This window comes from Glandiceps talaboti, chromosome 15 (assembly GCF_964340395.1).
Source record: "Glandiceps talaboti chromosome 15, keGlaTala1.1, whole genome shotgun sequence".
Taxonomy (NCBI): domain Eukaryota; kingdom Metazoa; phylum Hemichordata; class Enteropneusta; family Spengelidae; genus Glandiceps; species Glandiceps talaboti.
The window spans coordinates 15,535,760-15,563,436 of NC_135563.1; the positions used below are offsets into that span (position 1 = coordinate 15,535,760).

At 34.1% G+C, this 27,677-nt stretch overlaps 1 protein-coding gene across 1 annotated transcript in view; it reads left to right on the plus strand.

Annotated features, from left to right (window-relative positions):
• The window catches only part of LOC144446734 (polycomb group RING finger protein 3-like), a 66,171-nt gene that overhangs the window by 13,762 nt on the left and 24,732 nt on the right, over window positions 1–27,677 (plus strand). Inside the window, exons 2-3 of the mRNA XM_078136555.1 lie at window positions 14,520–14,572; window positions 25,473–25,578. Coding sequence (XP_077992681.1) covers window positions 14,561–14,572; window positions 25,473–25,578 — 118 coding nt within the window. The 5' untranslated portion in view covers window positions 14,520–14,560. The remainder of the gene's footprint in view (window positions 1–14,519; window positions 14,573–25,472; window positions 25,579–27,677) is intronic.

Below are 27,677 nucleotides of genomic sequence, written 5' to 3' on the forward strand. Positions count from 1 at the left end.
ACAGGAATGGTATTTAATATATAAAGCTTCTTTTTTTGAATACTAAGAATGCTTCAGTCTAAAATAATATTACTAATTGAATTCCAACCATTGTCATTTCACTGTTGGAATCAAATGTTCTAAATCTCTTACAATTTTTCAGTGTGTCCAGTTTTTAAGAAAAATTGTTTAGCAGACGAAACCCTGAATTCTGTTTTCTGATATACAGTATTTAAAATCGCTGGTTTGCTTTAGTTCGTAATGTCCCAGGTATTCTCCTGGTTTCTACACAAAAAATGGAAGTCGATGCTAGATTTTTTTCCTCTGTTATTGGGATTCACTTGATATGCTGAAGCAAAATACTGATACTTACAGAAAAAATGTTGAAAATTTGGCCTAATTAACTACAAAGTTGACATTTAAATTGACAACCCGAAAACATTCCAACTGATGTCAATCTTGCATAATAATTACACATAACCATGTTCACCATATTATAATATTTACTTCATAATTCCATCTCTCAGCTATTCAAGTCAGCTGATTTATATCAATTATAGCATCTTTTTATTGGTACATTATTCAAATATTATCAACACTTCAATAATGCATTGTGGTGGAATATTTATGATGTGTACTATAAAGACCACTTCAGAGAAATATTTGTAATCTCTATTGGGGTGATTCCTTTCTGAAATTGTCATAGATTCTGAGGTGTCTACCATTAGGAAATCATAGAACAATGAATTTAATGCCTGTGGTGATAAGGGAATATGTTTGTCACTGTGTAGCTGTGTACATTGTAGTCTGTTTTGTATGCAAAGGTAGACACATATTTCTGGACCTTAGACATACATGTATATAAATATATATTTAATGTACATGTATTTGAGTGAGAGTGTACAGATCACAAAGCCTCCTTTGCAAAAATCCAAATGTTATCAGTTGATTTTCATTTTAGGAGTACATATATAGCTCAATTTTGTGTACAGATTTTACTTTATGTATACTGTATAAGACAGACAAAAAATTGACAAATTTAAATCAAAGTTTTTGTGTACACTTCTAGATCCCGTACTTGATTTACTACATGTACGGTAGATGAATTGATAGCATGTTTGCCAAATCTGTTGATACACAACAGCAGTTGGTTCCTAAAAAGAGGTCAAACAATTTCTTTTGTGTCTGTTTCATTTGTAATGTGAGTATTGACATGAACGAACTTGGCGTAGGATTACCACGTAATTGATGGTCTTTGGATATGAGCCATTGTCATTATATTTAAATTACAGTAATTTCATATATATAGTACTATGCATGTGAACGTGTGTGCAATACCACATGGTGTACCACAAATATGAAATTAGTAATCGTTGTGGAGTTGAAAACAGAGTGAATGCAGGTTTATAAATCATCAAGTGTGTGTATATATGCATAAGTTGACACAGTCTTCAAGCTTGGGTGCCCTTGCTGGCTAATGTTGGTGAGATGTTGTCCTTAGGGGGGTCTTAGACATGTGTGTACTCCAATGGCTATATACATCAAGAAAGAAATGTCACAAATATTTTTCTAATTTTCAAGACTGTTATGTACATGTAATTCTACAAATGGCATTGATGAATAATGTCTTTCCTTTTGAAAATGAAAAATTGTCGTCAACCTGAATAAAGTCAACGAAATATTGGTAATAATATGATAAAAAATAATGTTTGGTATAGATCTATGATAACATATTTTTGAATTAATTATTTTTTCTCGTAAAGCATGTGATAATGATTGTACAGTGAACAAGCTTTAAAATAAACAAATGTACAGTTGATAAACTCATGGTGAGTACATGTATGTGAATATAAACATAAGATAAATAAAACCGGGTTGAAATTCTATGTATGATGTGTGATGGATGATGGATGAGATTGAGGAAATGACCGATTGGATTCTGTGCTATTCTGAAAATGAAATGGTTAAAGGTCCAGTTCGGATAAGGATTCAAGTTTAGGTGTGAAAAAACAGATGTTTTGGCAGAGATATAGAATATGGTTGATCCTGAACAGAATGATTGTAATATGTAATCTGTATTATACGTGTAACTCCACTGATAATATGGATGCCAGAACCTGGGATTGAATTCCTGGCTTTTTACATCTGGGACTATGACAGAACCCCATGACATGTGAGTGCAAGTGTGGCATACTTGCATGAGTGCTTGCAGTGTTCTCTGCAGCATGCAGTATGTTCATGAAGTACAGCAGAAAACACTGCAAGCACAATACAAGTACATTTGTACAAATACCCCTGAGTACATATGTACACACACAGGAACTCACACAGCATGGGGTTCTGTTATCATTACATGTTTTAATCTGAAACAGCAAATTTACTTAAAATGCACTGTTTGACCATGTGCTTTTGTGTCCAACAAATGATTGCATCCTCATTTGCATATCATTTGCATGCAGGTATGCAATAGTGTTGCACTGCACTAGTATGCGCGTGTACTGGTACGTAATCTGTGATGCATATGTAATAATGAATAGGTTGTGGTGGAGTGGTCTCCAAAAATTTGTTTGTGTTCATCATTTCCATTTTGTAATATTCAATTTTTGATGATTATTTTTTACTGGTCAAACAGAAATTAGGATGATAGAATTCTTTGGAAAATTTTGGTTTGATTTTTCACCAACACAAAAAGGCTTTAAATGTAATATTCGTAGAAATGAACATATTTTATATTGAATTATAATACTTTCATTTTATGTGTAGATTACTTGTGTTAGTTTCTTCTAGTGTAGAGTCGGTTATTGTGGGCACTTTCAAATGTATTGAACATAATGTGAAATGCAAACAGCATGATTACGATACAAGCAAACCAGTGCCATATGGACACGGCTTATACAAATAGAGCTGTTCGTATCTTGTTTTTATCAATGGAACCATATTTCATAATTTATGAATTATGATCTTAGTCATATATCTTTCAAAGCCCTGGACAAAAGATACAATAAGGCAAATAGGCCAAACAAATAATTAATTATGGTCAGCATATGCATCACTTAAATACCCTTGTGTCAGTCTTCTTTTTTCAAGTTTGTCCAGCCCGTGTAGTCTCCAGATCCGAGGAGAAACACAAAAATAACCTTCCCTGCTTCTGTGAAGACAACTGCAGAGCCAATCATGAACAAACAAATGCAATCTGCCCCACATACAAACTTGTTATAAACTACTAAATAAAAAGAACAGTAACTGCCATAAATACAAAATGTAGTAGACTGAGTGACAGCTTTGTGAAGCATAAAAAAAATCACATCGTCGTACCATTTTAGACAAACTGTCCTGACCAGAAACAATTTTTTTTTGGCCTAAGATCGTAAGAAGTCTTACATGTATATGTACCAACTACATTTTGTATGAAGGTTTTCTAATTTTTTGTTTTCGATCATTCTTTTTGATATTTGGTAGTTGTAAAAAAAGTTGAATACCACTCTTTGATGATTGTAGATTTTGTCTTTGCTATTTTAAAATTTCTTATTTTATTTTCGGTGTGGTTGAATCAAAGCCAGTGTTCACTATCATGAAATGGGCAGTAAGTTTGGCTAATTGGCGTACATGTAGCTGAGATGATAGCTGTGGTCAGGAAATAAGTGATAATGATGTTCATTGATGAAATTGATTTGGACTTAGCTCTACGTAATGAGTGTTATATGTATCACATGAGACAATTACACACTTCCAATGTCTACACTGTACATATTACATTCAATTTGACATGGCATTAGATCTATATTTGCTCAATATTTGCTGTGGTATATCTGTTTTTGATAAATAATTGGTAAGACATTGGTACAAAGTATGACTAAATAGATGATATTCCATAAAACATGACATCAGTCGAAGAAAGCAAAATATAATCATTTTACCAAAATTATTGAAACTGGTGTCAGCTTTGCAAATTTTGGAAGATAATTGGCAACTTTTGGTGGAAAATGAGGATGTGTAGTGTCATTATTATTGTTACTAATTATCATTCTCACAAACCAGAGTTATTATTTCTACCAATATATTTCGAAATAAAATAAGAACATTGCCGTAAAACAGGCCGTGGTTTGCGACGATGCTAATTATGAGATCCTTGATAATGAAGTTGGCGGTATTATTTCCCAGCATACATCTGTACATGTACAATGTAGACTGTTAATGTTCACTGCATTTACAGGCTATACTGTTGATAAAAATGATAAAAAACGAAATTGTAGATGAGCTCAGATTGTATTATAGTGTATCTTTATCTGTTAATGTGACAGGTGATACTTTGCTAAATTGACAGTTTTCATATCTAATTGAAACTAATAAATCAGCTCTCTTGAATCCAGACAGAGACAGATGTATGGATTACATAATGAGCCAGCACTAGACAAGGGATAAAAGTCTGGAATGATTTAAACATCTAGTCTGGATTTGTTGTCCGATGACCCAGTGTGGCCACATTAAGTGTAGCTGGATAATTGATTACACTTCGCCGTAAGGGGTCTGCTAATTATGCAAATTGCTATCTCCAGAAGAAGATGCTACAAATGTAAGCTGTCAGCTACTTAACCTTTTGTAACCTTTGATAGAAGACGGCTGTTGAAGTTTTGTAGACAGATGATTTTAATAGATATACATGTCAGGTCTGAATATTCAGAAAGTGTTTTATCGAGTGTTTGGATTTATTTTGAAATAATAAGAACATATATTTCTTATTTAGTCAAAACAATATGTCTACAACCCCTCTCCCTCCCCCAAAATAAATTGTTACTGTGAATTTGATATTATTAACTGTGGTCACTATGACTACCAGTTATTTTGGTATTTTGAATCTTAACATAAAAATCCCCAACAAATTATGAATAATTTTTAGCAAAGTAAATGTAGATCTTGTTACATAATCTTTAATCTTGTTTATAACCTAATCTAATCTAATCTAATCTTGTTATATAATCTTTAATCTTGTTTATAATCTAATCTAATCTAATCTAATCTAATCTAATCTAATCTTGTTTACAATCTAACCTTAATCTTACATGGTAGGGATACTACATGTACATGTATACAAATACATGTTTGTTTGATTTAAATGTATCTCTCAAAAGATGATCGAATTTAACTCAAATTAGAAAAATCTCAGACATTTCAATAAATTAAGGTTCCCAAAGAAATGCAATCATTTGACATTGATGAAAATAAGAAGTTCAGTGTACATTTGTAGTCACAGTATGTAATTATATAAAATACACACAAGTTTGGACACTTGTGATGTGTATTTGAATGATTGATGTTGTGTAGTGGAGGTTGTTCAGATTGTACTCTGTTTGATGCCTGATACATCACTCTATCCTGAAGGCATGTTCAGACTACATCTTATCAACATGTTTGTATTCACACAAATATCATACTAATAGTTTGGAAAAAAACTGTATTATAATTTTGGAATACTATTCCTAAAATGAATACCACATTGAGTAGTCATATAATCTCATGATGTTTGCATCTACATGACTGAGTACCTCTAATAAGTTTGTCATTGTTTCCAGAGGCTCATCGTCGCAAACTATGGCCTGTTTTATGGCAATGTTCTTAACAAGCCTCGAAATGTAGTGGTAGAAATAATAACTCTGGTTTGCGAGAATGCAGAGGCTTGGCTACATTTATATGTGGTACAACATATTGGTTGTTCTGGCGAATGGAGTTGTCAAAGCTGGTTAGCCAAGTCTCAATGGATGACTTCCTTCTTATAAATTTTCCCCGTAAATTGTACACCTTTATGATATAGTTTTTGAACTGACAAAGTTACATGTATGTCAAATGAAGTACACAATGTATCTATGACAAACTGCAAGTATCTGTATGGGTTCTAGATTTCACACCTGCCTGTACATGTATGTGTATGTGAATTCAATAATGGTATGATATTATGCAGTCAATCTGATTAAAATCTGATGTGGTGAAAGCAGCTAGATGTCTTTATTTACCTCTTACCATCATTTTGTGTCGTTTGTTTTGTTCCGGGTGATTGCTACATGTACCTTTCCACATCTGAACCTGTGTAATAGAAAATCTTGTTTGAAGCTCAAGGATTTTGAAAGGTTTCTTCACCCAATCGGCATGCTCCTTTCAAAATCATTAGGAGAGACGGCGGCACCACTGACTGGTTGTGTCATCAACTCCATCCTCTGTGTGTACGTTTTTTTTTTTTTTTCAATGTTTCCAGTGTGCGCAGCTGCCAACTTAGCGTTACGCTCATCCTGATTGGCTACTCAAAGCGCGAGATTCAAACAAGATTTCTATTACACAGGGTGAGATTTTGGAAGGTGGCAATCACCCGGAACAAAACAAACAACACAAAACATGGGAATAGAGGTAAATAAAGACATCTAGCCAGTTTCACCACATCAGATTTTAATCAGATTGGATATTAGTCTGCATCACAGTGGTATATGCTACATATATATATGTAGTCAACCGTAACATTTAATTTAATTAATTTCACAATTTCTGAGAACTGCTGTATATAGAATTGTCTCCCTGAACTTCTGAACCATATTTCAGGTCAAGAGTTCAAGTTCAAAGCTCTCAATTTATTTGCTTGTGTCATTTTGTTGTTTTTGAATGTTTCATCACATACATGTATGCTAACCTTTAGATTAAACCTAACAACAATTATTTTAAAGGCCCATGTCAGATTAGGATTAATATTTGGGTGATGGAGAAAAGTACTGGGGTTCTTAATATCAAGTGGAATATGCAGGTGTAAATGCTCATTTAATATGTTTATTTACCAAAATTAGACATGATTTTTCAGATATTTCTTTGTTGTTTGTGTACTGTGCAAAGATGTGCATCACTGGTATATACATGTGTTGTAGTATTGATACAGTATTATGAGTGTGCAGTGGACTGTAAAATACATTGTTTTGTTTAGCTCTGATCAGGCTTTTCAAATGTGAGTATTTACATGTACTGATTGGGTGGTATGACATGTTGTATCTTACAGATTAAAAATATAGTGGAAATATGCATGTACATTGTACAATGTAGTATTTCTCATATGTTTAATACTGTAGATAGTCTAGTTCCTATACAGTGCAAGTTATGATTACATTCACTTTCTCGTATATATACATGTAATCAAAGTCGTTACTCTAGCACAGAAATCGGTCCTATTCCTGACAGCGTTCATATAAACATGATGACGTAATCGTAACCCCCCCCCCCCCCCCCCCCCCCATAATTTTATTTTCAGACTGAAGGTGGAGTTCATTCCCATGATAATCAAAAACAGCTGTACTAATTGGAATATTCCTATTAATGTGCAATTCTCTGAAGGAAGTACATTTGTAACTGCCTGTCAATTTGTGATGGATTACTACTGACATGCGCCATTTACCCTTCACCCAGCGTGGAAATTTAGCCAGATTAACAGTAAAACTTTTTGCTTTGACTATATGAGAAAGTGGATATAATAACAACCTGTATCGTACCATATAGGAAATACAATGTAGACTATGTAGATACCAGTAGTAGCGTGAAAGATCCGTTGTTGTTACTGCTAACAGATGTACAAAAAAATGTACATGTATATGGGGTAGCAAGTGGTTATATTTATGTTGTAAGCAGCCCAATGACTGCAGACTACATAGATAGCAATTACGAAAACTTTATTGTCCATTATATAAAAACAAACAGTGGAAAATTTCCTTTCGGCATCACAGAAATCCCAGTATACTAATAAAACGCTATTATAGACAGCACACATCCAAACAGACAAATGTGCAATAATACTACAGAGATCTATAAAAATATATGCAAGACTAAAATCCTATCACAGTTATTACAATTCAGTGAATCCAGAGTTTAAAATGGAAAGAATAGATGAAATGAAAGACTCTTTGTAGTAATTTTTCCTTGCAAGGGGACTTTGAGTCGCCGACCTAATGGTAGGGGTAAGAACTGAGATTGTACATGTAGTAGGTGTGATTGATCCTTGAAAATTGAATGGTTTTTCATTTCAATGACTGATGGTAATAGGTAATGTGTAATTTTGAACCCCATGCTTTCCATTCGTAATATTTACAGGTACATGTACGTACCTGTACATTTTGACCAATGAAATAATATACATGTATTTACTTGTTCTTTATGTGTAATTTCAAGCTGTTACGTAGCAGTTATAATTATAACCATTTATCACATAAATACGTGCAAATCTTCACCTGTGTGATGTCAAACAGGGCAGATCAAAAACCCATATCACCCCTGTTCTACCGAACTATTTTTTCTCCCTACTGTTCGAGTGTTCCTGCCAATTCTATGCTATGATCAAGTTATCGTAATAATTATGTGCTTTGAAAACATAAATGCACACATTACAAGTACGTTACATATATCCTTAGGTGGCATGAGTTTGATACATAGAGGTACTTTTCTTTTTATTTGATAAATTTTATTCTATCTAAAAATCATGTTGATTATCGATGTAGCAGCCGGCAAGCTTACTTCCGATTTTCCGTCAAGCTCAGAGCTCCGAACTTACACATCCCGAGCAAATATGATTAAAATGACAGAACAAAAGTCGTGTTCAGACAAATTCTACTTATGTTTTAAACTTAATTTGATATTACATGTACATCGCAAGGTTATAACCGATAATTTTGGTTGAGAAACCACCGCACAGTACGACCGTACTGTGTAGGTAAGATTGACCTCATGACAGGTCACACGATTACGTAATTTGCATAGCCGTCGGGCGCCAATTTTTAATACGCGATGAAGAATAAAGTGTGATGAAACGATGCAGTATTCGTAAAATTTGATTCAAAACTGTAGAAAAAATATGTGGAAATACTTAGTTATGTGATAAATATATAATTCCACGAAATCAATGTTAGTTTTAGATCGTAATGCCCCTTGTATGATTCCTTGGACTACTGACTCGAATTTGTATTAGTTCATGTAATCATACTCGGAGCATTATGACATAAAACTAACATTAATTTCGTGGGATTATATGTAAGTATCTGTTTTTAACAGTTCCTATACTACATGTATATAAGTATGATTTGAAATTTTAAACTGATATGAAAGGTATACATGGCTTAGATGTTGAATAAGTGAGAAGAAATCAATCATTATGAATACAGTGAGTAAACCAATCTGAACCAATCTCTGTATATACATTGTATCATATGTACCCACTCAGTATAAAATTACCTATCACTACCGCTATTCAGATGAAACTAAAGTAGACTTGTTGGTCAATGCATGTATAATTGAATACTGTCCTTCAGTTCACTACTACTTGACTGATTCTTGGCACCAAGCATCGAATTGTGTTTGGATTGTACTCAATAATTGCTTGTCTAAAAGTTGAGAAAACTGACAGTTTATTTGCATAGAGTTATGAATATGATTTGTTAACTTACAGTTGCTATGTCCCATTTGTCATATTAACCCCTCCCCCAAATTGTAGGGTGACCACTTCCTTCAAAAAGAAAACTTGCATTTGTTAAAGTACCGTAGGCTAGATGTAGATGATAAACAACATGCATTAGGAAATGTTGTACTGTATACCACAATATTGATGGAATATGCTTTTCAGTGGAAAACATCATACAGTAAGTGTATAATTTAAAATGTATTCACATATGGACTATGATGATAGTAAAATAATTTATACTCCTAGTTAAACCATATATCTGTATTTTAATAATCTGAAGTGACCCTTGTATTTCTTTTTTTAGCTAGAATCAATGTGAACACTTTTTTGTCAGTTTGTTTGATTTGTTTTGCCTTTTATACTGATTGGTGTTTTTTGTTATGTGTATGGTTGGGGAACCCTGGTAACAGAAAGGGTTATTACAAGGGCAAAACTGGCACAGTTTTCAATACATATTACCATAATTTTGTTTGGGAACCTCAGTAAAATGATGGTGGTACTTAGGTAGATTTTACCTGCTTACTGCCAGTAATGAAACCACTGCTGATGTTGGCTAGACAGGCATTGGAAATTATATCCAACATTTATGAACAGTTTCACGATATTCCTTCACACTACATGTTGTACATCATGTACATGTACTTGTCTCTTGTGAGTAACTTAATCATATTCGTCTGAATTCTGACTGGTTAATACACTGAAATCTCGACAGTCTCGTTGTTGAAATACTTACAGAGAGGTGAAAATGGAAAGCGCTAGTGTACATGTACAGTTGAAAGTGCATGTATGGCAGACTTGTTAGTTTCACTGCATTCATATGTATACATTACATCACTTTGTATTTCAGTATTTTCATGTATATGCCTCACGAATACTAAAGAGAGACATGAAGTAATGAAAGACAAATTGTATGATAACTGTGTGACTGAATTGTACATGTACACGTATATGTACATATACAAATGTACTATAGCACATTCTGTACCTTAGTCTATGAATTTCCAGCATACAGGTTGGCTCTGATGCTGATTTGGGTATTTGCCTTTTATTTTTTAATCTTCTTAACCATCAGTTTTTGAAGGATTAATGCCACATTTTTGTAATAAAGCCAATTTCTGCAGACAGGTTAGAGGGTTTTTTGTACTGTTGATTTTAAAGATATCGTAGATATGTTGATTTTCAGGACATAATGTGACATTCAGTGTAAAGACCATGTCAGTTTTTTCAGTAAGCAAACTTTGATACATGTCGTTGAATTACAAATGGATATTTGCCTTTTATCTTTCCTACCATCAGTTTTTGAAGGATGAATGTAAACCATAGAGTAGCAACAGTGGATACATGTATACCTGTTATGTCATGAGATTCACATCTTGTAAAATTTATAACATAGAGGTGGTTGTAATGATATCTGTTGCGTCATGGTATTATCCATGTCAACAACTTAGCATGCATGCTAAATATGGCATTTCAAGTGTTTTTAAAGTTTCACTTCACAGGCTGACATGCATGCAGTCATCTATAAATAATTGAATCTGACATCTCTTGAGACATTACATTTCAGCCAGCATACACAAGGACATTTACCTACATTAGTTGTTTTGATAGTGTAACTGTAGATTCATATTATCTGTGAGGTCATTTACCATTCCCCTCTAAAAATGCTAACAAAATTTGTACTTATTTGTAAATTTTCTATACAATTATTGTTCGATTTTAGACCAGAACAAAAGAGGTTGCTTCTACATGACTTGGTGTCCAAAAACTTAGACGTAGATTGTATTATTAAAAGTTATTTACTGAGGCAAAGTCTTCTGAAAAAGGCTTGGGAAACAAATGTACATATTGGTGTCTGTTCTATGTCATTCAACTGCTTATACATGTATGTTGTTGTGTGGAGATAACCAAGGGCAAGCTACAACATGTGGCAGCTGAGATCCTCAGTTCTTTGTGTTCAATTTACAATAGCTATTTTGTGGTAGAAAAGAGCAAGCCGTCACAACATAGCTGTTTTATATCCCCGTACAATACATGTATTGAAGATTACAGTCAGCAAAGTCAATTTGTTCAGAGAATATGTATGTTTACTATACATATTGAGGTGTGTACAAGATGTCTGACTGTCAATTGATAACAAGTCTTGGCTGCTTCAATATTTGAAATTTAGACCAAACAGTTTGATAAATAATTTTTTTAGGTGTGTTCAAGATATCTGACTGTCAATTGTCAACTAGCCTTGTCTTGTTTAATGCTGAATTTCAGACTTAATATTAGATAAATTTTGGTTTAAAAATGTATGTATTGTCGTCTGCTCAACTTTTTGGTCAAAATTCCTACTGAACTGGTGAACTTTATATAGGCATATTCTTAAACAAGGTACAAGGAAAAAATATCAGAAATTGTGATTAATATGCAAATTTAGTTACATGTAGTTGTACTGGTATTCATTATTCACTTTGAGCATGTCTGCTCATCAGTGTGAATAGAAACCTACATGTAAATAACAAACAAACAAGTACAAGTTTCACTCAAAAACTAACAAATGCTGTACATGTACCTACATGTATGCTACTGTTTCATGTCATTTATCTAAACATCAAGATAAATTAGGACAGTAGCAATATTTATTAATAGTAAAAAGTGGAAAATAATATAGTGTGTGTGTTAGGTTTGCACTACAAATTATCAGTTGTCAGCATGTGTACACAATGTACATTGTAGTAGATAGCAATTTGTGTTCAAAATTTCATTCCAATCTATTTGTTGGTTCTTGAGATTAGGGTTGTGATGACACAGACAGACCCTAAAGCTCAGCTATGTACTATTGTCAAAGACTCAAAACACTTTCCACTGTTTTTGTAGACATTTTTTTTTTCAGAGCTTACATGTAAAACTGCTTTAGAGGTTTGATACATATAGTTATCAGAAGTGCCATTCGTATTTCCAAAGTATTTCATCCAGTAGTTCAGAATATGACCAGTTTTTGTTTTCTGAAATGATTAAAGTGTTTTTATTTATGTTATATATTTGTGTACATCAATATTAAAAGGCTTGAAATTAACTTTTTTTCCCTTGTAGTCCCATTGGGCACCAATTTCAGAAATTGGTAGCCTTAGGATGTTGACAATAGTTTCATATTCCTGAACTGAAAACAGAATTCCTCTCTTGGAAATACATGTATGTGTGTTACTAAAATAATGTCCGTAAATCTTCCATCCTTGAAACCATGCATAATCAGTGGTAGTCTGAGTGGGCTACATGTACCAGCTGCAAATTATGGTAGCCCCATGACAAGACTTGGTAGTCTGTGGACCCTGGGACTACTGTTAATTTTAAGCCCTGTATTAAAACAGTCAACATAAATGTTATCCGGATTTAATGAAGCATGCATACATGTACAGTAAATGATTTTGATATGAATTATTTAAAATGTCAAACTATACAAAAAAATGGGTTCTGTACAGTAGTACAGCTGTTAGAGATGAGAGAAAGATATGTGATATGAATTATTGAAATGTGTATTCCATACATGGGTATTAGAAAAGGAATATGAGTATCATGAACTCAACTGAGTGATTAAATTCATAATAAAATCTTTGAAATTTTAACATTTTCAAATTTGACCAATTGTAGTCGTAGACCACATCTGGAATTTTGAAGTGCATTTCAGAAACATTTGGTTGGAATGTACTTAGAACTTTACTAGCTGTAAATTGAGGATTATTTTTTTCATCAGACATTTAACATCCCCACTGAAAATGCCAATTATTCTAGTAGACATTGTATACATGCTAGAGGTTGATTGTATCCAGAAGTATAGCGACAAATTGAAACCATAATCACATTAGGGTGCTGATTTTGGGGTCTGAACTCAAAAATCAGTTCAGTAGGGTTTATGTTCAACATGTGTACTGCTACACAAATACAAATGTGTTTACCCGACTGGTGACGATGTTATGATGAAGTCTTTATTTCTTGCAGTACAGTTTTTAAAAAATGTTATATTTGTATCTAGTACAGCTTTTATAATGAATACAGGGATAAACTCAACTTTATTATCACAGTATTTTTTTTACAGTATTTTTTTCTCAATAAAAAAGAAACATTATAGTCTAATATATCTGAGGTCTGAAAAGCAAAGTTCGAACTACATGTACATATACATGTATACATAATCATAGACCCACCACCAACGTTGCTGGAGGGTCTATGATATAACACATACATGTACAAAATGTACCAGATATACAAATGTATAAGCACAAACACCACACACACACACACACACACACACACACACACACACACACACACACACACACACACACACACACACACACACACAGACAGACACGCACACAAAGTAGTACAAATACTGATAGGTATATAGCAATAATGGGTACAAACAACAAAGGGGCGATAACAGCAGGAAAAACAGTTTCCATGTGATTGAATTACATGTAATGAAAGAATTTAATTTGAATTGTATTGAGAACCAAGATGTTATTCTTTGTATTGAACTCTGCTATACATTGTTTTTGTAATTCCTAAAGTTAGTGCTGTCCTGGAGTGCATTCTCTGTATGGAGGACTGGTCTTTGTTTGTTCTTCAAACTCAGGAAAGAAAGCTAAATGTACAAGTATATACATGTCAAGTGACATTTCACCCTGTATGTACATAGCTTACTATAATTTCCTATGTGGTCAACCTCATTAATTTGATGACTATGTTTCTTTTTCCACATCCTATGGAAGTCAAGACAGGTTTCTCATAAATACCTCTGTGGGGTACAGACTCGACCATCAGTGTAGTCCACCTGAGTTTCTTAGCAGTCATTTTCTACACTGCTAGTCTGTAAGATATGACATTCGTACTCTATGTTAATAGTGTGTAAGATACCACATTCCTAGTACCATATTTGAGTGAATATTGACATTACTACATCATGTCTGTTGTATGTTGCATTTCAGTAAATATATTTTGATATTTGAAAAATAATCAACTTTATTTGTCATTGCCCATAAAACTATATAATTTCTCACCTATCTTGTATATTTTATCTTTTCAGATATTGTGTTCCATCTGGATTCCCCATGTTAGCATAGGACCATGGATCCACATGTAAGTTCAAATTTTGTGATAAAGTACGAATGTAAGATCTGAAATTTTAAAATCAAAATGTGTGTTACATGTATGTGTTCTGTATAATGACAGTGTCTTTTATGCCTCAAAACGAGCCCAGAGATTCATCTTGGAGTAAAGAAGCTAGGTGTAGAGAACTTCCTGAGATAGTAACACCAAGACAAATTTCAAGGCTACAAATCCATTCTCACCACAGGACATTTCATTTGCTAAATAGAGTAGCATGAAGTTGCAGGCTAATAGACTGACTGAATTGTAAAGTTAGTCATTTACTCCAAGGTTATTTTCACAATTGCAGTGTACATGAAAATATATGACCCATGCAGTTAGTTCTCTATGGTCCATTCACTCTAGTTAATTTACATGCAGTTGTGAACTGTCTACTTAGAGTGATACAGGAGAAGTATTAACTGCCAGTGTGAGGAATTGTGTCCAGTTTTAGTGCATTATGTAAAGTGTGAATTTCAATAATTTCCTATATCTACATGAATTAGACAACCATTTACTGTGAATCTAAGTGAAAAACTAGATGTACATGTAGATCCTACTGAGTGAGATGAGAAATTAATGATATTGGATATCATTAAAAGATCATGGTAGTGTTAGACTACATGTACATTGTAGTAATAAACTGTGAATTGTAATCATTTCTTACAATACATGGACATGTTCCAGTGTGTCCTCTAAGCCAATTTGACATGCCACTGACACACAATTTCTAGTGAGGCACCAACATTTTGTGTTCCCCTATCTCTTACTATGTGGTGACGCACATGAAATGCCAGTTTTTGTCATACTATAAACCCACAACAACAAAATTTGGCTATCATTAGAGGGCACACTACATGTACATGAATGAGAGAACTCGGACATTAATGTTTGTTGTGTTGTATTGTATTGTATTGCACTATGTTGCATTGTGTTGCACTTTGTTGCGTTGTGTTGCATTGTGTTGTGTTGTGCTGCTATATGGTAAAACATAATACTCAAAGACAGGTACAAATATCTAGTGGTTATATCTGTCCACACAACCTTTTTTCATTTTATTCACGTACATGTAGGTACATAACAATGTACACTTTACTAGTATACTACTGCTTGAATAGTAGTTTTTTTTTTGACAATTCACTGACCAGTCATTTGTATAATGGTAGTAAAAAGAGTGGGTTAGGTTCCCATCAAATGTAATCTTTAGAATATTGCCCTTCCAAGCTGCATGGAGTTCTACAATGTTTGTCTACAGTTGATCATGTAAGACATGTTCAACATGTTTAATTGTGACAATTACATTGCAGAATCACCTGGTTTATTCAGTGATATGGAAACTAAACAAAACATGTCAGCTGGAAGTAGTTGAAATTAGAGGTTTATCATGAATACACATTGCAAAAAGAGATGCTGTTGTAATTAAATTCAAAAGTCAACACTATATATATGAAAGGAAACTGATAGTCTAGACAGAAGGTACATTTGTAGAGGCCATATTGAATCATCTCCTATAAAAAGAAAGATCTTGAGATTGATGCAAAGTGCACACTAGACTAGGAATTTGATGGTTGACAGATGCTGTACTAGTCTAGAGGCTATCTGTGGCTTTGAATCTGACGATATCCTTCACCACGTCTAGATGAAATGGGAAGCTGAGATGAAGGATATCATCAGATTCAAAGCCATGGATAGCCGATGCCAGTATAAATGGCAGGTCAGTATAAATGGCAAATCATTGGCTTTATAGACTTCTTGTATACCTGCCCAGGACCCGAATTTAGGAATTTGGAAAGTGCAAAATTTGTGACTGTATGTTTTCAGAGTTACAGTGCATATATAGATTTGGCTTTTTATATTTATTAACATGTTAGGCTGTTTAGATGCTATCCATGGCTTTGAATCGTTAGCCTAGAGGCTGTCCTTGGGGTTTGAATCTTAAGATCTTTTGGGGTTAGAGATGATTTGATACCACATTGCCATCCGAACTACAAATACATGTATCTCTTTTCAAAAGCGAGGAAGCCACTGCACATTATTATTGCACTCTTAGTGGCATGGTATACTGAGCAGAAAGAGATATAAACATTTCTCACTCATCAAAAATGCCTATAGGATTAACTTGATAACAATCACCCTTTATTGACCACAGTTGATTTCACAAGCAAGGATTGAAAATATGTTGACTGATAAAAACTAAAAGAAGTAAACTGTGAGACTGTTACAATAGTTTATTTTGTCTACAACAAATTAGAAGGGTACCCACAAGGTCATGTAGATTTAGTCTGAATCATGGAATGATGACAAACTATTTGTTGATCTTTTGGAGTTCTAATCTTTCAAGGTTAGAAATAATGAATGCTTTCTTTTGTAAGAGGAGATTATTATTGATATGGACTTTAAATATTCAAAGTAGTAGCTTGTCTTTGCTAGTGATCGTTTAGTCAAGATTCCAGTCTTGCTGGGGGAGTGCTCTACCCTTTCCCAGCTACCTACATGTACCACTGTGACTGTACCAGGTAAGGGAAAGGTCAGAGTAAAACTCCCCAACAAGACTGAATTGCAGACTAGTGATACTTCCTGCCAGTGGAACAAATGCTTGTAAAGTCATACATCCAGTAGTCTAGATCATATGTGGTATCAATTCTTGTTAAAGAGAGATCTTTAGATTCAGTGTAGGATATAGCACCAGACAACACAGATCCAGTGACATATCGGCAAGCTATTAATGTAGATACATATATTTGTGTCAAAAGGAAGCATTGTGCAGTTTCAGGTACACCCTTTCAAATGAACTCCTTATCCCTGGGGATGGGCTGCGGGGATGGGGGTGTGGTTGAGGTACAGGTGTGTGTGTGTGTGTGTGTGTGTGTGTGTGTGTGTGTGTGTGTGTGTGTGTGTGTGTGTGTGTGTGTGTGTGTGTGTGTGTGTGTGTGTGTGTATGTGTGGGTGTGGGTATGTGTGGGTATTTATGTGTGTGTGTGTGGGGGGGTGTGTGTGCATGTGTACATGTACGTGCATGTATGTGCGTGTAAAAATATCTATCCATTCACAACTCACAAACAACCCCATGTTAATTCTTGTATCTACATCTATAGGGAAATCTGTCCAAAGAAGCACAAGTGACTAGCATACTCTATGTCATGTAATTGTCAAACATGAAAATAAATGTACTGTAGGTTGTGCTCCCTTTGGGTAAAGTCTTCCCAATTAGATGCATAATTACTGCAAATACAGACAGCTGTTTGAAAAAAAAGAAGAAGAAAATCTCACGTTTAATAATTCTTAACTCAAAAAGTGTTATTTCTTTACGGTGTATATATTCTGGCGTAATCACTCGGCTTGCCTTCATCAGCTGTTGTTGTATACTGCTCAATTGATGTTGAATTGTCAAATGACTTCAGGAAGGCTTGAACACGTAATGATTTTGATAATGGGCAAGTTGTAAAAAAAATGCAGTTGAAATAAAAACAGCTTAGAAAGAATGGATAGCTGGTTATGAAGAGTGATACATAGAATTTGAATAAAGGATAGCGAATACTTTGGCAGGTAGTGAAATTAATTGGTTTTCCTGTAGACAACACACACGAATAATACATGCATTTGTACATGTAGATGTATTCTCTCCAAGCATGCTTTGTGTACGAAAAAGGAGAGATGCACAGGAAATGCTGTACATTGACAGTGACAGTAGCCACTGCAGTCTCCTAGGACATTAAATGATGTGGTTTACCCTCTAGGCAATAAATCCTTTTACATGTACGATTCTCTAAAAGTCAGCTTTTCTCTGTCTGCAGCTGTAGTTGCCACGCTATTAATAGTAGAGTTTGGAATTCATGCTGTCTTTATAACCGTAGCAAGTCTTAGAATTGACACAAGTTTGAGGCTATATGTTGTACTGGAGTTGTACAGCATATAAAATGAAGACTTATATACTTGTGTGAAAGAAAATTACATTGTGGTAATTGAAGTTTCTTTCATCAGGGATAGGACACCTGCATACATTGTACATGTACATGTAGTAATGAAGACATATTGCCTAGAGTTTCCTGTTTTGTAATTTTATGTATGGTACTATGACTGTACATCATCCATGATGTTTGACAAGGTGTGATATTCAGATATGGACTTCCATTGTGCTGAATTTAGGTTCTTCTGTAAGTGCGCTATTTTGAGTATATTATTACTCAAAATAAATGATATTCGTGGAGAAGACATCAGATCTGTTATCCCACTTATCTATTATATATACCCTCTGAAATCTATGATCATATAGGATTTAATAATCCTGTGTGCCCAAACGTACATTTGTAGCATTTACAATGTACATATGTGTATTCGTGTCCATTTCTACATGAATATGTTGTTATTCAATGTTTGATACAAATTCTTGTCCATTTCAATATCAATAAATATGGTATAGTTCAGTGTTCTCTACAAAAAATCTTGTCCATTTCAACATGAGTATGGTATACATGTACATATTCATGTACATAGTTTGTCCAATTTCAAAATAAATGATTTCGGTATAGTTCAATGTTTGACACAAATTCTTGTCCATTTCAAATATCAGTAAATTATTTATTGATATTGAAATGGACAAGATGGTATAGTTCAATGTTCAGCCCAAAATTTTGTTAATTTCAAGATCAGTGAATATACTATACATGCAGTTCAATATTCTTGACACAAATTCTTGTCTATATCCACATTAATACGGTATCGTTCAGTGTCACAAATTCTTATTCATTTTAATTTCAATGAATATGGTATTGTTCAGTTTTTGTCACAAATTCTTGTTTGTAGTTCAGAATATTACTTGTTCATGTACAGTGGACATAAATGTTTAACATCTTGTTTAATATTAAATTCATATATTTTACATCTCTACCAAGTATGGAACTCACACATATGCAGGTACCTAGGGAAGCTCTAGTTAATTTTTTTGTCGAATAAATGTGAATATATGAAATATGAATTGAATTATGATGAAAAAATATTGATGTAAAAATTGATGTATGTAATAGTGGTTGTTATCATGCCGATGAGGTGAATAATTTGTAGATGGTTGGTAGGTAATTCATCACCAATGGGTTTCAAGCAATCAAAGGAAATGAGAATCATTGCTCTGCGTGAATTTCAAATTGCAGTGGAAGGGTGGAGTATTTTGCGATTTATTTCTCAACCATAACTGTAGATTGAATCTATTTGTGATTATAGTGAAATCAGTTGAAGTTGAATTTTTTTAGTAGATTTAAATTTCATTCCAGAATTTCTGTCATTTTCGATGTCGAATTTCTCTTTTCATATCATACAATGTACATGTACATGTACTCACAGTTTCATCTTAATTCTACAGGGGGGGGGGGGTAGAGAGGGGGAGGGGATTGTTTGTACAAAAAATCTACAAGTTGAGAAAAACAGGATTTAAATCAATTGAGCAAATAGAAGCATACACAACTCTTCTATTCTGTACCCATTCGGATTAAAATCTGATGTAGTGAATACGCTCTCGATTCTTTATTTACCTCAGTTTTCTTTGTTTATTGTTGTTTTATGTATTTAATTTTGTCAGTGCCTTCTGCACAAAAATAAAGGCACTTACACCCAAACTACAAAATCGAACAACAGCAAATGAAGGAAACAGGTAAATAAAGAAATGAAGCCTATTTACTGCGTCAGATTTTAATCAGTTTGCTCTTTACCATACTTGAAATAAACATTTATGAACAGTAATTGCCAGGTCAAGATAGATGAGAGGAATAGTCTATAACTTAGTAATTCTCAAGATAAATATATATACATAAATATGTATGAATCTCCTTTACAAATTCATTTGAAGATTTTAAGGTTTTCCCCTGTCATTGTTAAGTATATTAACAGGATAACTAACATCTTGTCTGTTGGTAGTTGATGAGGAAGGCATGTTTTAATAAATTGTTCTAGGCAATCATGGTAATCTATTTGGAGAGCTATGAGATATATCATGTTTGACCCATAGTATGATGTTACACTTTTAATATAATGTGTGTATGTCATGTGGGAATAAAGTCTCATTATTCTCCTAGATCTATGGAAATCATGCCCCAAATGATATTTCAGGTGTCTGATGATGAAACTTAACTAGGCTAGTGGAAATTAAACCAAAAATTGCCAGTTCAGTCTTCCAAAAATATGGTCACAGAATATGAAATGACTTGCACATGTTTTACTATCAATCTGTAAGGTATGCAATGTAGGGGCCCTCGAACATCAGCTAACCCCTTTCACAAGGGTAAGAACAAGGCTGTTGAGGATGGAGTGACATCACTATTTGATAAAGTCTAGTTCCTATGTGTTTGACATTTGTGCTAGGTTCAGATGAAATTGAATAGTGGGTGTGAGATGTGATACTCTATGGGTGCACAGACAGATTGATATGGGTCATTCCTATATGTTGCCCCCCCCCCTCCCAGGCTGTGCTCAAAGGCAGGAAGTGGGGTGGGGTTTATAAATGTAAGCATTATTGCAAAAAAGAATCTTGCACATTAGCAGTATTGTTAATAATTATGAGTATACAATACATGTACATGTACTATCAAAAAGTTGATGACATCTATCAAACAGAACAGAAATGGTACAGTTTTGACCCAGGTTACAGTGGGAGTGAAAATATATGTTCCTTTATTGAATATCACGATGAAAATTGCTATTAAGAGAGGGAGCTTGTGAATAAGTGCTGAGAGAGAAAGGCAAGGGATGGAGATGAAGGGATGACCAACAAAAGAGGGGTGGGGTGAACAACAAGGGAGAAAATGAAAGTATGATTGAACAAGAGGTGTTTAGAAAGATATTCATTCCTTATTTCAAAAATTATGAACTCATCTCAATATACGTATTGTCAGTAATGTCTTACCAATCTGTAAAATACCATGTGTTGTACCACGCTATCAGCTATCACTTCTAATACCCAGGGCCAAACAACAAGACATATCTTGCAGTCTATACCTTCATTAATAGTCATTTAACATTCAGGCAGGCCTAGCCATTCTGGTCATCTTAATTTGTAATTTGTGCACATGTACATTCTATCTGTTATCAAGTTCATGGTGTACATTAATTTTGTGCTGTCGTTACATATACTAATACATGTACATGTAGCAGCTGACATTCTGTGATGCATACCAGTCCTGTGCATTCCACCTACAATGCAGACTCACAGTAATCCGTCCCCATCTAATCATGTTAACTCATTGTACTCATAATACAGTAAAGTGGTAATTATAGCATCATGGTCGTTAGTAGTGTGTTACAAAGAATCAAGCCAGTCTCTCCAGAGAATTACAACAAGTCTGGTTGGCTATCGGTAGTATTTCAATATATTTTGTTTGATAAATGACCATGAAGAGGCAGTGAAGGGGCATACCACATGACTGTAATTTAATTTATAAATGTACAAAAATTATGATATAGTTACATTTGTATTTGATGGGTATTTGTTATGGATAATACACGTATGCTGCTTTTCCACCATTGTATGGAACCTCATTATCATTTTGGGGAAGCATGGGTGACGTGATTAATATAGGATTTAGTGTAATGGCAGGATACAGCTGTTGACATGGATATGTACATGTTGCCATGTGAGCACTGAGCAAAGTGGCATTATGAATTCGTAATTTATAGGCTGTATTTACATGAAATTGCAGGCTTTGGTGACTGTGAATGTAATAAAGAATAATGTTTTGATGTTTTAAATTTGCGTTTGTAATTACTGGTGACTTTGATATTGTACAGACTTTTATTGTTGCCATGTGTATGTTTACTTATATTGATAATGGTTTACTTTCACTGTTTACAAAATTAATAAGTATTTGCTATCAGTGTGAGAAATAACATGTGTAACTTATGAACAGTCGGGTGAAAGATATGTGTGAGACTGTTTGTGTATGTGTGTGTGTGTGTGTGTGTGTGTGTGTGTGTGTACATTTGTATGTGTATGCATGTACATTTATGTCTGTATGTCTAGTTTTCTGTTTGTATCTTCCCTGCCTGTCTGTCTGTCTGTCTGTCTGTCTGTCTGTCTGTCTGTCTGTCTGTCTGTCTGTCTGTCTGTCTGTCTCTGTCTCCCTCCCCCTCTCTTCCCCCCCCTCCTTCCCTCTAGCTTCCTTTCCCTTCCTCTCCCTGTGAAACTGTAGTGTTAATAGTAGATCCATCATTGCATACTGTGATTTTAATGAACAGATGTGAGGTATTGAAAAGAAAAAAAAAAGATCAGATTTACTTGTAGCCCCAGGAGAAATGAAAATTGAAAAGATGGATTTGATTTAAATTAATGCCCATAGAAATCTCAAAACAAGCCATTTGTCACATGACGTTAGTCACAAGCTTCATGTAACAGATTGTATAAAATTAAAACCTTAATGGGTACCCATAGGGGTATATGACAGTAAACTGATAGAGGGTACAACAAATGTATGGTTGATATTGACTTAGCCTAGAGTTGTGTAGTGATTTTGTCTAGAATACTTCTCGTAGTGGGGAGGGACAATAATCTAAATCTCCACACGACTTAACTTTAAGCCGATCTTGACAGAGGCAGTAAGATATGATGTGTCCTGCCAGGATATTATCTAATCACTCCACAAGCCTGATAGGCTGAACAACATGTCTGTTTCCTACATTGTACAGTCTAATCATTCAACACTGTCTTGAGAGGATGTACACATTGTGTACTTCTAGTAAACATCAACCAGTGAAGGTTCTCTGCTTGGTAGAGGATTTATTCCTGTCTGGTTTCTATAGGATATATTTTTTCAAAGGTAATATCCTAGAATCCATCTCGTTCTGTTTTCCAATAAAAACACAAGGTTCCGATTCAGTATAATCTTCCTTTAGCTTTTTTAAATGGCAGCTACTATCACATGTGTAACTGATTATCTGATCAATGTACACACAATGTGACATGGTTGAACAACACCTATAATAATATGCAAATTGTGTTTGTATCAACATAGACATTTAAAAACGTTTGAGGCATTTGAGACACAACACACAATTGATATAAATGAAAGCAAAACTGTAGCTTTCGTCCACACCTGTGGACTTGTTCACCAGTCTGGTTTGAACGTGGGTTTTGCTTTCATCAATTGTGTGTAGTGTCTATAAAGTTTATGTCTTTGTTGATAGTCACCTATATAGATGAGTTTGCATCAATATGTAAATGTATGAATACATTAATTCTAATTGATAGAAATGGTACAATGATATGCAGAATTCATACCAGTGATTTGACGAGAATAATGATGTGTTTGATTGGACTACATGGAAAGTTCTATTCACGTTGGCTTTATTCAACTCTTTTGATTTCCAGCCTTCAGTATCATATTTCAAATTAAAATTACTAGGCACCCTGTTGATTTGAAGGATAGTAGCTTTAACAATACCATTTTATGTCTGAAAGAACTCCCAGCTAAACTTTTGCCTCTAGGCTGTAGTCTACTGTTTTATAGAAGTTACTGTCACTGCAGTAGTTTGTAAGATACTGACATTTGTGCCACGCTATCAGCCAGCACTCACGTTTGTACTATTCTGTGGAACTGTACCTGCTAGATCAAAACATTTAGGCCACTCCTTGAACTTGTGATTAGAAGTTCAGAGAGGTTATTATGTAGATTAAAATTCAAATAGTCAGAATAGTTTCTGCTTCTGATGTTAAGAGTAATTGTTGTTACATGTACATGTATGGTGATACTTGTTAGTTGTGTGTACTTGATAAAATACCAGACTTTGACTGGAAAGGTATGTTTACTGTTGACATAAAATTAGATGGTTGGTCTCATACATCAGCATTGAAAGGCTAACATCATGGTCAGTTTGATACCTGTTTAGAACATAACGATGTTTGATTGGCTGCAACCCAATCTGGTTGACTTGTGCAGGATATTGGGTAGATTAGTACAGTCGGGCTGAACAACATGGGCCGGTTGTGTACATGTAACTTACAGTCTATCACTGCAGCTGACTTGTGGCAGACTACATGTCCATGTTTTTGTTCCTCTATTAATGGGGACCAGAGGCTGAAAGTTTGAATCAAACACCGAAAATAATGGTATGTCTTGAAAGATACATACATGTGTAAATATACATGTATTAATATACAAATGAGGTTATAGTTACATGTAGCTGTATTTTTGTCAAGACAATCCTTATATACAGTTTAGGGTTAAGTATGTACATCAGTTAATCTTTTGCTGTTATTAGTGTTAAACCTGCCCTACCTGTAACTGTGCTATTGTCTTTTTCAATCAGACCACATACATACATTGTATATATATATATGTATATCAAGTATAGGCATATGTTTATGTATATATCTATTTTATCACCAAGTAGTATTAAGTTGAAATCTTGATTCATTGAAGGTGCTGATTTTTGGGTGTGGACCCAAAATCAATTTGATTGGATATATTGCACCAAACAATGTACTATGTGTTCTGCTACATCTGTACATGTGTATACTTACCAACAGGTGATTCAATATCTAGTCTAGGTAGCCTAGAGACTTGGCTATTAGGCCAGATTGTAATGTTTAATCCAAAATGGTTTATTAAATAGTGGCCTGTGATTTGTGAGTACGACAAGGTCTCAGAGTTATAACGTACGTACATGTAGTTACTGGGGTTCCTAAGCCTTAACTAAAACATTACAAAGACATGGAAAACTTTGTAGACTTGTCTATGGTATTACTCTCTGATATTAGGGGTTGACTTTGTGGTACTCACTCTGTTATTAGGGGTTGACTATGTTATTACTCTCTGATATTGGGGTTGATTTTGTAGTTTTCTCTGTTATTAGGAGTCTAGAAACATGACAATCACTAAACTAACCTTTTCTTGTACCTTTCTATTTATAGATGGAACGCAGGATCAAACTTGTGGATGTAAATGCCCAGATCACGTGTGCTATTTGTAAAGGATATTTGATCGATGCCACCACAATTACAGAATGTCTACATACCTGTAAGTCATACCTCCCCATTCATCAATTTGATAGATTAACAATTGGATTGTGATCTTGATGAGTTCAACAACAGCATGACTGAATAAGTGAAGTGTGATCTGTTGTAGGTTTACATGTATCTGTATTTTTAACTACATTGCAGTATGTCCTGAAGATACTAACCCTGTTCTTTCCTGTATCTGAAATCACCTGTGTAGTAGTAGTAGTAAAACATGGGCTCCTGTAGGCTAGGAAAATACTTCTTAAAAGTTGTTTACATATGTCCCATTTACTCAAACTTTATGGAGTATTATCCCAACCTTTGCTATGTACCCGGCTGTGTATTTTTGATTATTTCAATTTCTTGCCACTCATGATATTGCATGTAGAATTATTAAGATTTTAAAAGTTCAGTTTGGAAGTAAGATTAAGGTATGAAAAACAGTTGTGTGACAGAGCTATAGAAAATGTTGGTCTAGAACAGAAGAATAATCCTATGTAATCCTTATGACTACACTGATAAGATAGCATTAATGTAAAACCAAGGATTAAATGTTGGGCCTTTAAGCATTAAAATTTTTCTAATACATAATTCTTTTGACATTTTGATCATTTATTTGTACATTGTTTCACATTGCAGTAGAGAGTTTTTTGATCTGTTGATCAATTATCTGAAGTTCAGTTTCAGATTAGGATTAAAATCTAGCCTTGAAAATCTGTTGTTGGTAGAGTTTTAGAAAAAGCAGGTCAACAACAAAAGAATGATTATATTGTAATCCTTAAAGATAACTCTAATCCAGTGACCTGGGATTAAAACATAGGCCTTTAAATTGGTATTAGTCTAGTCCCTAGATGGTTACAATTTAGAGACCACATTGATGGTTTTCAGAGACCACTTTGGCATCCAGACTAACTTGTATTAATACTTCAACTTTGTCCTTTCACTTGTGGTCGCTGTAAGGCCTAATTGCACCTATCCTATAGTCACATATTTTGTGACAATGAACGTGGGTGTTTCAGCAACTGAATACAGTATATAAATTAGTATTAATACATCCTAATGACAATTATTGCTAGATGAGAAATATAGATACAGGGTCAGCAAATTGATTCTGTCGTCATGTAAATTTGTAAATTAGTAACTTTCTTTCCTGGACAATTACATTTGTATAACAGTCTGTTGTAAATTATGTCAAAAAGCCAACTGCATGTATAGCCCTGTCCTGTCCCTACGTGAAATTGTGAATCAGTTTAAGAAATACGAATATGAGATGTTATATTACAAAAAAAACATGAAAAAAAGGATAGGTTTGTGGATTATTCCATGAAATTTTGAATCAGTTTAAGAAATTCGAATATGAAATATATCATATTACAAAAAAAAGTGAAAAAAAAAGGGTAGGTTTGTGGATTATTTTCATCATATTTAAAATAATGAGTTGAATATCTAGTTACATATGACCATATGTTGTTCCTTGGTTGTGAGGAAATATTCATGACACAGACTAATGTAAATTAACCCTAGCGAGAGATCACATTTCATGTAAATAACTCACAACATATGTTATATTCCACTCTTATCACGTGCTGTAATTAAATACTCAGATTGTATTTATTTAGGCACCCAAATTTTTTTTTAATGAGAATACAATTTTTCAGATTTTGATTCAACTTTATTTTGATTCATAATTTTTTTTTGACCGGTGTATTTATAGCCACAGTAAGTGATGCTTTGATTTACACTAAATAAATTTGCCTTTATTACTCATAGTTACTCAGAATTTACCAGTGAACGAGATTCCATTTTCATGGTGATTTATTTTGGCGCAAAGATTGTTTCAAGCGAACAAGCTAAAATAAGTTGAAAGCTGAAAGATGTACGCTCACAGTATGCAATCCAGATGTATTTGGAGTTGTATGTGTTGTTCTGACAACTTGGTGGTAAATCCACGGCAACTACATTTTCTGTCATAAAAGCAATTTTTTGCTGTATTTTTGTTCTTCTTATTAATCCATATTTGGTTCACATGTGCCTGTGAGGTCTTTGAAAGTCATGGGGGAAAATGTAAATTAGACTCAGAAATGCCTAGGAAAAAAACGTAATTGTAAATTGAACCTA